General features: G+C 32.5%; 1 protein-coding gene across 1 annotated transcript; it reads right to left on the bottom strand.

The window, feature by feature from the left end:
• Positions 1-2,694: 2,694 nt before the first annotated feature.
• Positions 2,695-15,279, bottom strand: LOC127735555 (neuronal calcium sensor 2-like). Its single transcript, XM_052245784.1, has 4 exons — positions 14,971-15,279; positions 9,936-10,050; positions 6,334-6,603; positions 2,695-2,973 (listed from the first exon to the last, which is right to left on the bottom strand). The coding sequence occupies exons 2-4, from the start codon at positions 10,041-10,043 to the stop codon at positions 2,779-2,781; spliced, it is 573 nt and encodes a 190-aa protein (XP_052101744.1). The 5' UTR covers positions 10,044-10,050; positions 14,971-15,279; the 3' UTR covers positions 2,695-2,778.
• Between the last annotated feature and the right edge of the window lie 523 nt (positions 15,280-15,802).

Consider the following 15,802-nt stretch of genomic DNA (forward strand, 5'->3'; position numbering starts at 1 on the left):
GGGTGAAGTGAACGCAGGTCATCCGGGGGAGTAAGCAGTTTCTGCTCAAATGGTGGCAGCCGTCGTGTTGATCATGAAAAGTAAAACTTCAGTGCTGAACTGTTATTCGAAATCTGTAATGTCATTAAAGAGGAAAGAGGACATAACTGTAAAATAATTACCAATAAAAGTAGGGAAAGAACGTATGTGCTTCGAAATGGCAAGAGAAGTTCCCTCTACAATGGTCACGTTGTTCATAAAATTAAAATTCATGTGATTCGTTGTATTCAATGACAGTCTATTGACTAGGAAGGTAGGGAACACTAGATATTGTGGCTTTGACAAATGAAAAAAAAAATCTGTGGAATTATGTGACTATATTTTCCCCTTGCCTCCGTTTAAAGTTTGATTCTAGACAGTAATATTGTCTAAAACAAATCTGTTTTTGTATGACCTATAACCTTAGACCAAGTGACTTTAAAATCAACAGAGTTCTTCCTCTTTGTCCTCTAATTATATGTTACCCAGGTAGCTAGACAATTTAAATTATATTGTACTGTATTTGTAGTTAGGTTTTTTTCCTGCTCCATTATGTTTAATATTTCATTATAATAATCATTGTTCTTGTTTATTTATGAATCAGTTAATTTAGTTATGAATGATTGTACTGCTCTATTTAGGGCACGATAATTGGATTAATAAAATGTCTATGTCTATGTCTTTGTTACCACAACACTTTATACATTTCATGCGTCCGACGCGCTTTTTTTTATTTACCTTCATTAAGAACGCTTAAAACCGAATGTCGGAAAGCCAAGGATGTATAAGAACCAAAACAGTTGAAAAGCTATGTGACCAAAAAAAGACATAAAAATAATAGCCAAATCGATCTGATGTCAACTTTGCCTGAGGGAGTTGAAACCTTTGTTTCATTATAATTTCTAAATTTCTGAACGGACAATTTTAAAAAGGTTTGTTGTGAATCATGTCAGTACCGAAGTACTGACTACTGAGCTGATGAAACTCTTGGGTACTGATAGCCCACCAGTAGCGGTTTCGTCCCAGTGCTGTAAGAATGAAAGCAATACTTCAAAAATTTCATGCGCCCGAAGCGCTTTTCTGGATTTACTTTCATCAGCAACGCTCAATGTCGAATATTTGAAAGCTAAGGATGAATAAGAACCGAAACAGTTGAAGAGCTATGTGATCAATAAGGGTCTAAAAATAAGAGCCAAATGCATATCAGGTTAACTTCGCCTAAGAGAGTTGAAACCTTAGTTTCTTTGTGATTCTAATTTCTAAACGGACAATATCAGAAATGATTGACTGTTAGTACTGAAGTACTGAATACTGACGGAGCTGATGATACCCTTTGGGGTACTGATAGTCCACCAATAGTGGTTCAACCCAGTGCTGTAAAAAAATGAAAGCAACACTTTATACATTTCATGCGTCCGAAGCGTTTTTCAGGAATTACCTTCATCAGGAACGCTCAAAACCGAATATTTGAGATCCAAGGATGTATAGGAACCGAAACAGTTGAAGAGCTATGTGACAAAAAAGAACATAAAAATAATAGTCAAATCCTCCTAAGGTCATCTTTGCCTGAGGGAGTTGAAACCTTAGTTTCTTTTTATAATTTCTGAATTTTTAACGGACAATTTTAGAAAGGTTTGTTATACATCATGCCAATACCGATGTATATATATATATAATGCATCCTAAAGCCAATTTTCTGCACTTTTTAGGTACTGTGACCGTGACCTAATATATGATAGTGAGATCAAAATCTATATGGATCATCATAAGAGACCATATGTCCAAGAAAGTTTGTTATTTCATATGAAGTATTTGATTTAGCACCTGGAAAGCATGTTTCTACTAAAACATCAGTCTAGTTTTGTAATTATGACTTTCACCTTTGAAGTATTGACCTCGAAATCAATAGAGAATTTCCTCTTTTATATGTGACAATGCATCTAAGAAAGATCATATAGATTTTGATTTAGCATCTGGAAACCACCTTTTTATAAACAAGTTTAAGTCTATTGTAAGTGACTACGACTTTGATCTTTGACATTTTGAGCTCAAAATCAATAGGGATATTTCTCTCATTATATGGGACCATATATCGAAGCAAGGTTGCAATCCGAAAAAAAGTATTTGAGATAGCATCCAGAAATAAAAAGGACTGATGGACTGGCAGACAGACTGACTGAATGACAGACGGACGGTCGGGTCAAACGCTATATACTTCGTAGCGAGGGGTATAATATGAAATCCTTCAGGAGGATAGAGAATGACAGAGCTCTATTGACATTCATTATAGCTTATCTTAATGTCTAGCAATTTGTATTGAGTAAAGGTTTAGGAAATGTTTCCAAAACCTACAAAACGTAATGAATGAGCAACTAAGAGAATGTAAGAATGCAAGTTTGACTGGACTATAAATGCATGTCTCCTAATAGAAAATTGTATCAAAAGTCCATTTCAGGTTAGTTTTTTAAGCATGATGATACCCGGTACTTAAAGGGTCTAGAGTGCATATCAATTTACTTAATATGTTCGTCTTTACGAAATCTTACAGTTCAGCATTTTTTGTTATGCCTGTAGCTATTTAGTTGATTGTTGGTACATTGAAAGGTGAATGTCTAATAAACGAGTCGATCTGAAGTTAACAAGCTCGTGGCTTCCTGATTCATTTAATCTATGCAATAAGAATATATTTCTTTAATGAAATCAATATTGCGCACAAGTTCAGATAAAAAACGCGCATGACCTATATCACGTGATTATATTTCAATTGTCTTCTGCCTCATCTGTGTTTCGACAAAATATTGCAAATAACACAGGGTCCTCCATAAAAGCGGTTATAAATTCTTCTTTAGTTAACTTGTCGTCCTTATTTTTATCACAGCATTCAAACATTTTTTCTGCTATGTCATCTGGAGTTGGATCCCCGGGTGATTTCTTTTCATTCACATCTAAAGCGATCTACAATAAAACAACTAGACGTCAATTAAAGAAAAACATATACATGCACTGATTTTAGGTAAAATACTTTGTAGTCAACAATCAGTAAAATTTTAAATAAGACAACACATTGTTGAATGAATGTTGGTTAGTATATGTGTTTATTTAGAGTAAGCTGACCAAATGATACAAGTATGCTTACACGACATACACATAAATACAATGTACTTTTGAAATGGTATATGCAGAGTTATGTTAAAACTACTTGGGATGTTAAGTGTCATTTGGTGACTCATGTAAGAAAGTCTTATATATACTTTAAGTTACTTTATGCATGTATTCCCATGAATTTGTCTTCGAGGTCCATGTGTAAGTAAAGTAAATTATACTTTAGATATGTTTTATGTCATTGTAACGTCATTTGTTGTGATTATAGGAAAAGAACGGTAATATAATATTTGAAATAAGTTCTATTATGACACAAGTTTGGAATCATAGTCTAAATTTACAGTTTTAAATGGATTTACGAGTTTTGAATATCAATGCACTACAGTATAAATAATGTTGTCTCTTGAATGTTTACCCTATGTTTTTTCTGGATCTATGAATTATCTATCTATCTATTTGTTTTGGTATTAAATTGACAATTAACAAAAACTTAGCAGGGGCGGATCCAGGAGGTTAGGTGGGGGGCCCGCAAACTTAAATTAAAAATTTTTTTGAGGTAAAATATCGAAATATTTTTTATTAAGCTGAGGACCACCCATGCTTTGCAAATTTAAGGGGAGCGCACGCCCGCCACGCCCCCGCCTGAATCCGCCCCTGCTTAGTATAGAAAATTTAGAACAAATTTCTTTAAACGAAATGGTGAGACTAGTTTTTTGTTTTTGCTTTTTCCGATGACCAGAATAAATGATCAGTATGATTATGTCCCGAAGCTAGAATGCACTAAATAGTTTATTATCCTCAATTTGTATCATTCAGTTTGCATTATCCGAAAATATTTAAAAAAAAGATCATATTCGAAAGCCTTTCCCGTCATTTGATAGGGAGTTATGTCAATACTTCCATTTATCGTGTAAATACGTGGGAAGTAAATGTATGATTTAAAGCCAACAACATAGCCAAATAAAAATGCACCAAAACCTTTAATTTCTTTTAAATGAACACAAAACGGAACTAATGTGAAAGTTCTTTTATTCGTGGGGTACCAATTTTCGTGGTTTTCCTGGATGGCTATATCCACGAATTCAAGTGTCCAACGAAATATAATAATTGTCGTCAAAATTAAGACATGGAAAGATCCCCATATATATAAAAAAGAAAGAGGATGTGGTATGATTGCCAATGAGACAACTCTTCACATGAGACCAAATGACACAGAAATTAACAACTATAGGTCACCGTACGGCCTTCAACAATGAGCAAAGCCCATACCGCATAGTCAGCTATAAAAGGCCCCGAAATGACAAATGTAAAACAATTCAAACGAGAAAACTAACGGCCTAATATATGTACAAAAAAAATGAACGTAAAACAAATATGTAACACATCAACAAACGACAACCACTGAATTACAAGCTCCTGACTTGGGACAGGCACATACATACAGAATGTTAAACTAGTTTGAAGGCGCCAACCCTTCCCCCTAACCTGGGACGACCATGTATGTTTGACTACATGGATACGGGCATATAGATTAGAGAATATATGTATATCAGCAAACGCACTTTGAACTATATATATACAACTTCCGACAGGACTTTGCATATCTAATCTTTAAAAAACCTAAACTGTACGACTTTCAACCTTTGATCGCTGAAAGTCAGACTTCCGGGCCCGGTGATGATATGCGATGATGAAGTGTTCATTTTATCTTCTCATAATTCTTAATTAAACGAAAAAACAATTAATAATTTCATATTTGGCTTGCTTTTATATTTCATAATAATTAATTCTACAATTCAAAGTACATCTTTTATGAAACCGTTTTCTTTAAGTGACATGTTTTTGGCTCAATTAACACCTTTAATGATCGTTATAAATCTGCTAATCGTTCGATCTCGGGTTAATTAGTGTCATCACTTCTGAATACACGTGTGCAACAATTAATTTTTTTACTTTCAAATTTTCTTCGTCAAATAGAGATAACTTGCAAGCATTTATGAATCAGTTTAATTCCGAAATCAATTGTTTTATAAAAAATATACTGAATGTTGTCAGTAATGAAAGAGGAACAAGTAAGTGAAGATGAACACCTTATTTTGCAATGTCCCACAAATCATTATAAAACAACATATAGAATTATTTTCAAGAATCTTCGTTTCTGATGGCTTTAAATTCTTCACTCAGAAAACTAATTTAAAAATCCACGAATTTAAGAACCCACGAGCATGTAATTTTGCTCAAACCACGAATAAAAGCACTTTCACCGTATTCGTAAGTCTAGCGATTTGAGTCGATGTCGAACTGAAAAAAGCAATTTAACTTGAGGAACACATTTCCACTCTTCAACATTAGTAATGACTTCATCAACTTTATCAGTTGATTGTAGATTTAGAAAATAAACATGATACTAGTAATACAATTCCCTTTGTGTATTACTGCAATCATATTGTGTATGCCATATGTTTTAAAAAAGAATATTTAAACTAAATTCACATGACCGCAATGGTGCGTTCTTGTTTTGGTATTCTTGGTTGATTTTAAACCAATCTGATTCTTTTTCATTTTTTTTTAACGTTATAATGAGTAACTTACTGTTGCTGTTTGGATATAATGTTGGTTTCTAGTCATATTATGCTGATTATGTGCTTACAGAGGAAACGGAAATAGTAACATAAACCGGAATCCAATGAAGGGAAGGACATTCCGGTACAATTCTGTTCTTTTTTACATTGAAACGCTTCAATTTTATTAATAGATGTGGATATGTGCACGTCAACAATATAGCAACCAAACAACACATTTATGTATTTCATACAGGATTTATGTTTGACATTTGTGCATTCTAGTATAGATTTTGTCTACCAACATTCATTCATGAACAGTACAGAATAAACTATTTATAGATAGCAAGAATAATATTTTGTACGCTAGACGCGCGTTTCGTCTACAAAAGACTCACCACTGACGCTCGAAGTTAAAAAGGCCAAATACAGTACGAAGTTGAAGAGCATTCAGGACCCGTAGGAAGGGCGTAGAGGGCATACGTTCCCCATTTTTGCTCGCCCAAAATTAAAAAGGTCTCACGTTTTTCGCGATATGTATACAATTTTAGCATTAAGTCGCAATATTAGGATTTACAACCCTTCCCCCTTTTCAAAAATTCTGGATCCGCCACTGATAGACATACTAATAGAATGTTACATTAGATCTTACCTTATAAATGTCGATCATTTCTGGTCTCTCTATTGTACCGTTGCCATCAATATCAAATAAATCAAACATCCAATTGAGTCGTTCTTCAGGATTTGATGTACACTCATGGTTCAAAAACATTAAAAACTCCTTGAAGTTTATTTTTCCACTTTTGTTTTTATCTGCAGCACGAAAATAATGTTCTGCGAGGTTAGTACTCTTATCCTTGTAAAATCCATACAGAAAATCTTTAAAATCATCTAAATTCATATTTCCATCTGGATTAATTTTCTGCAATATTAATTAGAATGAAATGTAAAGTACCATAAATTTAAGATGACGTTCATATAAAAAGGTATGTGAAGCTGGCGTTATATTATGGAACGCCGATGCTGCCTGGTGTGAACATATGTTTATATATGCACATACTTTTCAATATATGCACATACTTTTCAATATATGCACATACTATTCAATATAAGCACATCTTTTTCTTCATGGTAATTCTCATATTGGAAAACTATGTTCCTATAGAGAAAAGTATGCACACGAAGAACTATGTTCATATATAGAACAAGTATATGCATATATAGAAAAAGTATGTGCATATAAAGTACACTTTGTGCATGTATAGGAAAAGTATGTGTATATATTGAAAAAGTATGTTCATATATTGAAAAACGTATCTGCATATATAGAAACAGTATGTTCATAAATTGAAAAGTATGTGCATATCTAAACATATGATCACATCAGACAGCTACTATATGTTGACTACTAATAAAAAAGGTGTGAAGTGTATATGTCAATGACATATCATATGTATTGTTTTAGCAGATCAAACACAAGTCAAGACCAAAAGATCTTTAAGGTCGACATATTTGTTACATAGGATGAATTTTCATAGTCAATAGTTTATTAAAGTTTCTCCACATACAACAAACATTTAAAACAAGATATACAGCAATCATGTAGGAAATAAGTAACGTATTATTAGTTACATGGTGTGTTAGTGACCGGCTCAGTAAATTCCATATGGGGTGAGAGCGAAGCTCGAATCCCCATATGGAATTTACTGACCCCATATATATCGTACTAGGTCACTAGCACACTGTGTAACGAATTTATCTTACCGACTATCTTCACATGTGGTATTTAGACTAGCTTCCTATCAAAGTGATTTAAAAGACTTCAATTCTTAGTTTTAACATGTTTAAGAACCTACTTCCATTTGTCTATACAAAAAACAAATGCTAACAATAACAATGTGTTAGCTTTAAATTTGTTTAATGAATGTATTTCAATCGTTTATTATCAGTTTCTTCGTCTGTTTAAACCTTTCAGATGTCATTTTTGTTTTGAAAGTTGCTAACCCTATATGGTAACTAACCATGTATTTTTTAGGACACCCTATATGAAGTATATATAGTCACCACGTGTAGTCGATTAACCAATCATATCCTCATAAATCTATAGAAGGTAAGATAAATGTATATACAACTCTTTAATGAATTATGAGAGACATATTTACTTCAATCTATAATCATAAAAAATATGTAAAACTGCTATTCTAAAATTTTATGAAATACTATTTGTCCTTGTTAAAATGTTATATTGGGGTTTAGCAACAGTATAACATATATCCTTTAAAAAAAGATCATGAGACAAATAAAAAAAATAAAGAGCTGCGCCATGAGCGCATGATACGCCCGTCTCTATTCCAAAGAATACATATTAAGTTCCATAACTCCTCAATGTCATATCAGAAATTTAAAAAAAAAAATCTAAAGGGAGGTTATTTTATTAGATATAAAACAGTCACCAAAGTTTCATGAAAACTGCTCAAAGTACTTTTGAGTTATTGTCCGAAAACTGGAAAATCTCCCCTTTTTTATGAATAAAATCCCAGAACTCGGAAACGTAAAATCTAAAATTTATAAAATTCGAAAGGGAGCTTACGTCAAAAGATATAAACAATTCCTAAAAGTTTCACGAAAACTGCTCAAAGCATTTTTGAGTTATTGTCCGAAAACTGGAAAACCACCCTTTTTAATGAATAAAACCCCATAACTCGGAAACGTAAAAGCTAAAATTTATAAAAATCGAACGGAAGCTCTCGTCAATAGATATAAACAATTCACCAAAGTTTCATGCAAATTGGTTTATGCGTTTTTGAGATATTGTCCGATATGTTGACGACGGACGGACAGACGGTAAACGGACAACGGTATACCATAATTGTCCCGTAAACGGACGTACAAAAATAAAATGAAAAAAGTATATCAATAACTGGCATGTTTTAGATCTTCATTTTAAGGACATTTTAAAAGTACATGTTTTTCATCTTAATTATTACAATTAAATCAAACTCTGTCACTTTCCATATCGACTTGTTTCAATTTGTAATGGTGCTTCATAACGGTACTGGCATACAAATATGGATATTGTTTTATTGTAATCTTCTGTTCAAATTTTAGATATCATTATTTAATTTGAGTAATGTATCTCCCTTACATACAGCTCTGACTCTTTGTCCGGTGCTGGCCTAATAGCAAGCTCGTTCTCGTTTTATCAATTTTTCAACGTTTGTATTAGATTTTGGATTTTTTGTAATATTTTAGCCCGAACATCACCGAAGAGACATCAGTCGTCGGCAAGTGAAGGCGCATCTGGTGCAGTAAAATTGGTACAGAAAATGTCATTATCTAATCTTCAAACAAAGCACTGCGACGACACAGTGGCATATTCTGTAGAAAGTCTTGTTCAGTGTTAAAAGTACACTTAAAAAGTTTGTATGTTCTCAATTCATTACCATAACTACTTAGTATACAATGGGATGTAACTTATAGCATGTTTTCCGCCTCTTGTTATTATTCACACTCGCATACAATGAAGGAAGTACACCTACGTCTCTTAAAATATCACAATATCTTACTACTTTTCTCAGTCAGTTTATAGCGACTTTAAGACAAAATCCGTTTGATGTGTACCGATTGATATTTTAGTCTTGGAAGATATGAATCATATTTTAGTTGTTACTAGTTTGCAGTAACTGAGAGTACTCGTATATTGATACTTGATGTCTTTTTTGTCTTTTTGTTAGTTGTTTTTGTGCTTCGTACCGATCTGGTGAGTCAAGATCAGGCACACTAGTGACCAACGAATTCTTACATTTTGATCTTACGTTGCATAGTCCAAGGTTAAAACGGAGATGATAAACATATGTAATCCGCCACATCCTGTATGTACCTGTCCTAATCCAGGAGTCTGAACACAAACTACTTTAATATAGAAAAAATACTCAGTTTTTCTGTCCGAATGTAGAAATCTAGTCAATACATGTATGCATCCGTTAATCAGAAAAAGTATACCATATGCATATACACTTGTCAAACGAGCGGTCGTTGCTATTAAATTAAAGCACTTCTTGTTTAGAGTTAGGCCGAATGAACATTTGTACATATGGCTTGGCTGTTTGTATATAATTGAAGGCAATATCACCACCTCAAGATTTCTAAGTATGGGATTTATGTAATGATTTGATCACTCTCATAAATATTCACCGATCATCTTCGTTTGCTCAGATAGCAATTAAAAGTTGTAATCTGAGTAATTTGTCTCACCATGAAGTCTTTGTAAAAATCCATAATATGGGGTTTTTTAAAATCTGTGTGCTCTTCTAAAAATTGGCAGTCTTCTTTTGATAACTTTTTTCTCATCTGGTTCCCCATTTCAGTTCTGAAAAATTGATGCATGATGCATAAATTAAAACATTTTGTTCATTGCTACTCCGATTATGCTTTATTTTTTAGTTTCCCTGCTATATGAACTTGGTCAAATATTGAACTCGTGTTTTTAAGTATCCGAAAAATGTTGGTTCAAATGATAATAACCATGAGTATCCTAAATAATAGATGTTACCGTAATCGGCTACAATATGTTCATATCTAGATCCTATACACAGATGCGAGACGAGATTTAAAAAAAATAAGTATATATACAGCTCGTGTGTTCAGTATGTATACAGTTACAAATGTATAGTGTATTCAGTATATATATACAAATATTTTTAAAAATCTCGTTTGGCACATTTGATCTGATACTATAATTTTCTTATTTGACACTGTTTCCGAAGTTTGCAGAACAGTACCGAAGTTTACCGAGAACAAGGCTAGACTTTTAATAAACCAAGTCTTTTACTTACATCCTGGTCTTTTAAGCAATTATGTGGTCAATTATGATACGTTGAATTAACATGTATAAGATTTCCATCGAAAGGGGAAAATCCAAATGTCTGTGTTTTATTTTCATGATAAAAAAGTTTACTGTAACTATTAGGACAAGAGTCAGTTTATCACACATGATACATGATCACGTTTTAATTATGAAAGGGACGCGTACAGTTTAACTTTCCAAAATCTCATTTACTCAAAAACAAAAACAAAGCACAAAATACTATAATTTCGGTGCGATCGACACGTGTTTCTGGGAAAACTTTCATCAGGTATACACTAGTGACCAAAAGTTTGGAATGTTAAACTTTGCAGTAACAACCAAACGGGCCTTAACAAACACAACCGTGTAAGATCAACTTTGTCCGAGGAGTTGCATCCTTAGTTATTGCACAGTTACAAAAACAATAGCAATTTAAAAAGTATTATAATTATTTAAAAGCCATATCCATTCTCCTAAAGAGGTTCATTCAATGTCTATTGCATACTTAATATTATGTTTTTATTTTCTTGAAGTCTTCCCTCTTTGTGAACATAAGTAAATTTACCCAGTACTTATAGTATCATCTCCATTAAGATGCTTTTAGTATTGCTTTGTTTGAAATGTATTTCTAATTCACCAATACCGGGCTATAGCATAAATTTACAAAAGGGTAATTCTGGGAGAAACAAATTATTATATATCCACTTATCGGTAAAGATAGACTGATCAATACAGTAATTTGAAATGGTGACATTAAAAGGATATAATTATATTTTATTAATTTTGGCTTCGCTCATTATCTAATACTGAACTTGTAGTGTATTCCGTATATTCGGAACCAATTAAGTCAGAAAGACATTTTGATTTTTAAGTATACCAACAGCTGTAGGCAACCAGATAAAAACAAGGAAAAATCAGAGCATATACTTCTATATTGCATTATACATGCATACTTATATTGAATATTATAGGTAAAAGTTGCACCATGACAGTGCAGAGTTATATCCTTGTTTAACAATAACATAAATTTTCTTATTAACGTATGCTTCATTTTATTAGTTCAGATAATAGACTATGCTTGCTCAGATTGAAGATTTATGTTACATGTATTTATACTTAATTAACTTCCTTGTTATCATGCAAACAACATGCAATCTAATGTCCGTCTTTACTTTTTATGATTTAGATAGTACTTAAAAGTGTACTTTTATTAAGAATTATTTTAATTAATATTGTCTATAAATTCTATTACGAGTATTGTGAACCATGAATAGAATAACAGCGGAAAGACAGATTCAGATTCATGAATGTTAAATAAGGATTCTACAGGATTGTACCATATACAATCTATATATCTTTTGAATATTTATTAAGACGGGAAATTGAGAAAATACATTTTTGATGATAATTTTTGTATTCCGTGTGCCTATGGTCACTGTTCCATACCGAACTGCATGATACATTGCTATTTCTACGGTTGTAGGCAGAATCTTATTTTTTTCCTATGGACTTGTTTATGAGATAGCAACCAAACAAGAAAGATTAAATTAAAAGAACGAACAGTCTTTTTATTGAACAAAAATCTTCTTTTCTTCTAAACAAAAATAAATTCCGGTTGAATGATTTTTCAAGTTGACATTTTTGTACACCTTTCAGATATGTAATATTCTCCCTTTTGGATACCCCATACACGTATCCTGAAAGGAATTTCCTGGTAACTGAGTAATTTCCCTTTCTAGATGTTATCAAAATGAAAGAAGACAAGCTTTAGTTTCCTTTTCCAATTGCTGATAAACTTGAATAAGAAAGATAGCATCATGTTTTATTTTTGACGTCCGGCTTTCTTAATAATTCAACGACAGGTCGCGTCGCACACTGGATGATTATTTTGACAAATTAAAATGATTAATATCAAAAGTAAAAAAAACTCGAAAATTTGTGTGTATTTTTGAAATGTCAAACTTTGATATAAGAATAAGAAGATGTGGTATGATTGTAAATGAGATAAATATCCCAATGATGTGCAAGTAAATAACTATAATAGTTGGATCTCCGTACGGATTTTACGGTGAAATAATTTGAGAACGTAGGAAAATCGTTATTTTTTTGTTCTTACACGAAATAGAGGAGTTAGTACTCTTCGGTTATTTTAAAAAAAAATCCTGTTTTGGTGTTAACATCCTTATCATTTCTTATATCTATAAATATAAAGCATGACATGTCTATAGTAACTATTTCGTCATGGTAAAAACGGAAAACATCGTTATTTTATATAGAGCATTCCTCTGTAAAACATCATAGATAAAAGTGCAAAAGTTTGTTGTCAAGTTCATTTTTGAAGTATACAGACGTCATCAAACTTTTAGAGTATATTTTACCTACTGTTTACTACGTATACCAATGATTTAATTCTTGATAATTACAATACGTTTAAAAGTGTCGATTGAAGTCTTGCTGCTCTCTTTTCAGCACATGTGCTTCCAAACTCTTTGGTATTGTATGTTTAAGCGTGGTTTAGTTTGTGTCGACAGAGTTCAACTAAATCTGATAATTTTGAACTATTACCAATTTGATGGTATTTGTGTGACCCTCTGAAATCCACGTTATACAAAAAGGAACTAGAGGCTCCAAAGAGCCTGTGTAGATTACCTTGGTCTATTTGCATCTTCAACAATCGACACTCTCCAACATTGTAGACTAGAATATAATAAATGACAAAATCTCTATTTTGTTGATCTTGTATCGCTGCATGATAATTTTTTGCTTGTTTACGATTTCTCTCCATCTTCTTTAGTTTTAGTCCAAAACACCAAAAGTGTATAGAAGTTGTCCTTTAAGGTCAACAACTCCTATAAAGAGTCCTATAGGAGGCCGCGTGGTCTAAGTAATCAATCAATCAAATCAATTCTATAATGGGTCAACTAAAGATTTCAGCAAAATGTGACTTATTTGTAAATATGGTCTAATTACCTTTTTATAGTTTTCAAAATGCAAAAAATGGGTAAAATCGTCATTAAAGAGCAATAACTTCAATAAAGAGTCGACTGAAGATTTCGACCATGTTAGTATCAATTGTAGATATTGTCTAGCTGGTCATTTTTAATTGTTATTAAAAGTTTTTCTATATCTTTTACAGTTTTCAAGATAATAGTAAAAAATATTAGTCAAAGATCTCAGAATTCTGAACATATCTTCCCCTGTCAGATATTCTCAATTGATAGCGGTTTTCAAGATAATAGGCAAAACTTGCATTTTGCCACCTATGTACTAGTTTTAGCTACGTCGGTCATGTTAGTTGGGAGGTGGTGTCATCGGACACATTTTATTAAACTAGTTTTTTCCAATGATGATTATGGCCAAGTTTGGTTAAATTTGGCCCAGTAGTTTCAGAGGAGAATATTTTTGTAAAAGTTGACGCACGACGACGGACGCCAAGTAATGAGAAAAGCTCACTCGGCTCTTTGTCGTTGTAAGTCTTTTATGCTGGTCGGCAAAGCGAGTCGAGGCAGAAAATTTGGTCTGCAAGTGGAAAGGAGGGTATGCTGGGCGAGGAAAGATAGGTCTACTACATACTCTCAAGGAATATTGCATGGGTTCATTAAGTGCAATAAGCACGAACCTCTACCCAAACAGGACAATAGATTTAACATCCTAAATCTGATTGGTAGATAATTGCTGTTTGCCTAACGTCCAATGGCAAATATCTCATGCTTGTTCAGGACGATAAATCTGATCGAACTTAGCTTCGTATTTATAAATACCACACAGCCAAATGGAGCTCTCTATGCAAATCTTATTGCTGCATGGAAAATTTAAGTTTACCATATATCTATTCCACAGATAAACCTTGGGGTTAATATTTTTTTAAGGAATCTTGTCCTCAATAATTTTTCAATCTTTTTTTCGATCAGAGGAAGTCTTTTCCATTGTGGTTTTTAAAATTTTGTTTAATGCCATCAGAGTCTGAGCAAAACAAATTTTGTCTGATACTGACATGCAAGGAATTTCATACCTGTGAGCTTTTTCTTGAATGGGAAGTTTTCCCAATTCAGTTTTTAGATGTATGTTCTAAACATCTACTTTCGCATCGGTACCAGCAGCACACAATTGAAGTTTTTAGTTAAGAGCGAGTCTTTAAAATAGAAATTGTTTTTAGTGATTTTCCCTAGAAATGATATAAACTATACTCATAGTAAGTTATGACATTTTTTTAATCCGTATCAAATTTAACAGATTATGAATATAGAAACTGGCATTAATTAATCAGACAGCAAGGTATTTATTCAACAAGTATATAACATCTTTCCTCTTTTCCCTGTGATTTTTCGTTGTAATACGTGTCCATGCAATTATTAGAAGTGACATTTAATATACAGGTTGATTAATTAGTTTCATATGAAGCAAGGTTAACAAAGAGGAGGAATATATAAAGCAACAACTTACGTGTTGTGTAATAATAAAAAAATATCCTTATATCATCTTGTTGTACACTTTATAATTTAACAAGATCCATGTCATTTTAGATGACCGAGTTAATGTTCAATGTTGAAGTTTATCCGAACAAAATCACATCAGGAAATGTAGTTTTGTCCTCACGACGTGAACTATACGCCAGATATGTGTATCTCGAGTAATTACTTGGTGATCATGGTCTACAGTCACAAACTAGTGACAAATCATTGTTCATTAAGAAACCATGGACCGTATAATATCCTCTATTTTATATGTATACACGGAAACACTAAAATAACAAAACGGAAGTTATACTTTTAGATAAATAAAATTTAAAGAAAGGATATAAAATTATGTTCAGATGTTAAGAAAGAATTGCACAGGCACTTGTCTCTGAAATTTGTTTTCATATACTAGTCATGATACCTTAATATAACAGGTTTATATGGGATAAAAAAAAATTCAGACAAGTTCCTGTGAAAAATTGGTGTGAAAATATTTCGGTGTTATGTCAAGAATACAAGAGAAGTTGACGAAGTACTCAAACAGATATTAACAACAGAATGGAAATGAATATGGTGTATAGATTCATGAAAATCTTATAACTTCACATCTGACTCATTCTGATTCATAAAACAAAGGTATGTTCTGCAAAGTGTGTAAACTGGGATGAAGGACGGGAAATACAAACTGCTATTGGAAAAATTGGGTATTATATTGGATAGGAACAAAAAGAAAACGGTATTTTAGATAATTGAAGAAATGCATTTCTATGTTGATAAAGAAAACAAATTATTGTTGTAAACTCGTACATTACAGTTTC

This window comes from Mytilus californianus, unplaced genomic scaffold (genome assembly GCF_021869535.1).
Source record: "Mytilus californianus isolate M0D057914Y unplaced genomic scaffold, xbMytCali1.0.p SCAF_3, whole genome shotgun sequence".
In the NCBI taxonomy this organism is placed as follows: Eukaryota; Metazoa; Mollusca; class Bivalvia; order Mytilida; family Mytilidae; genus Mytilus; species Mytilus californianus.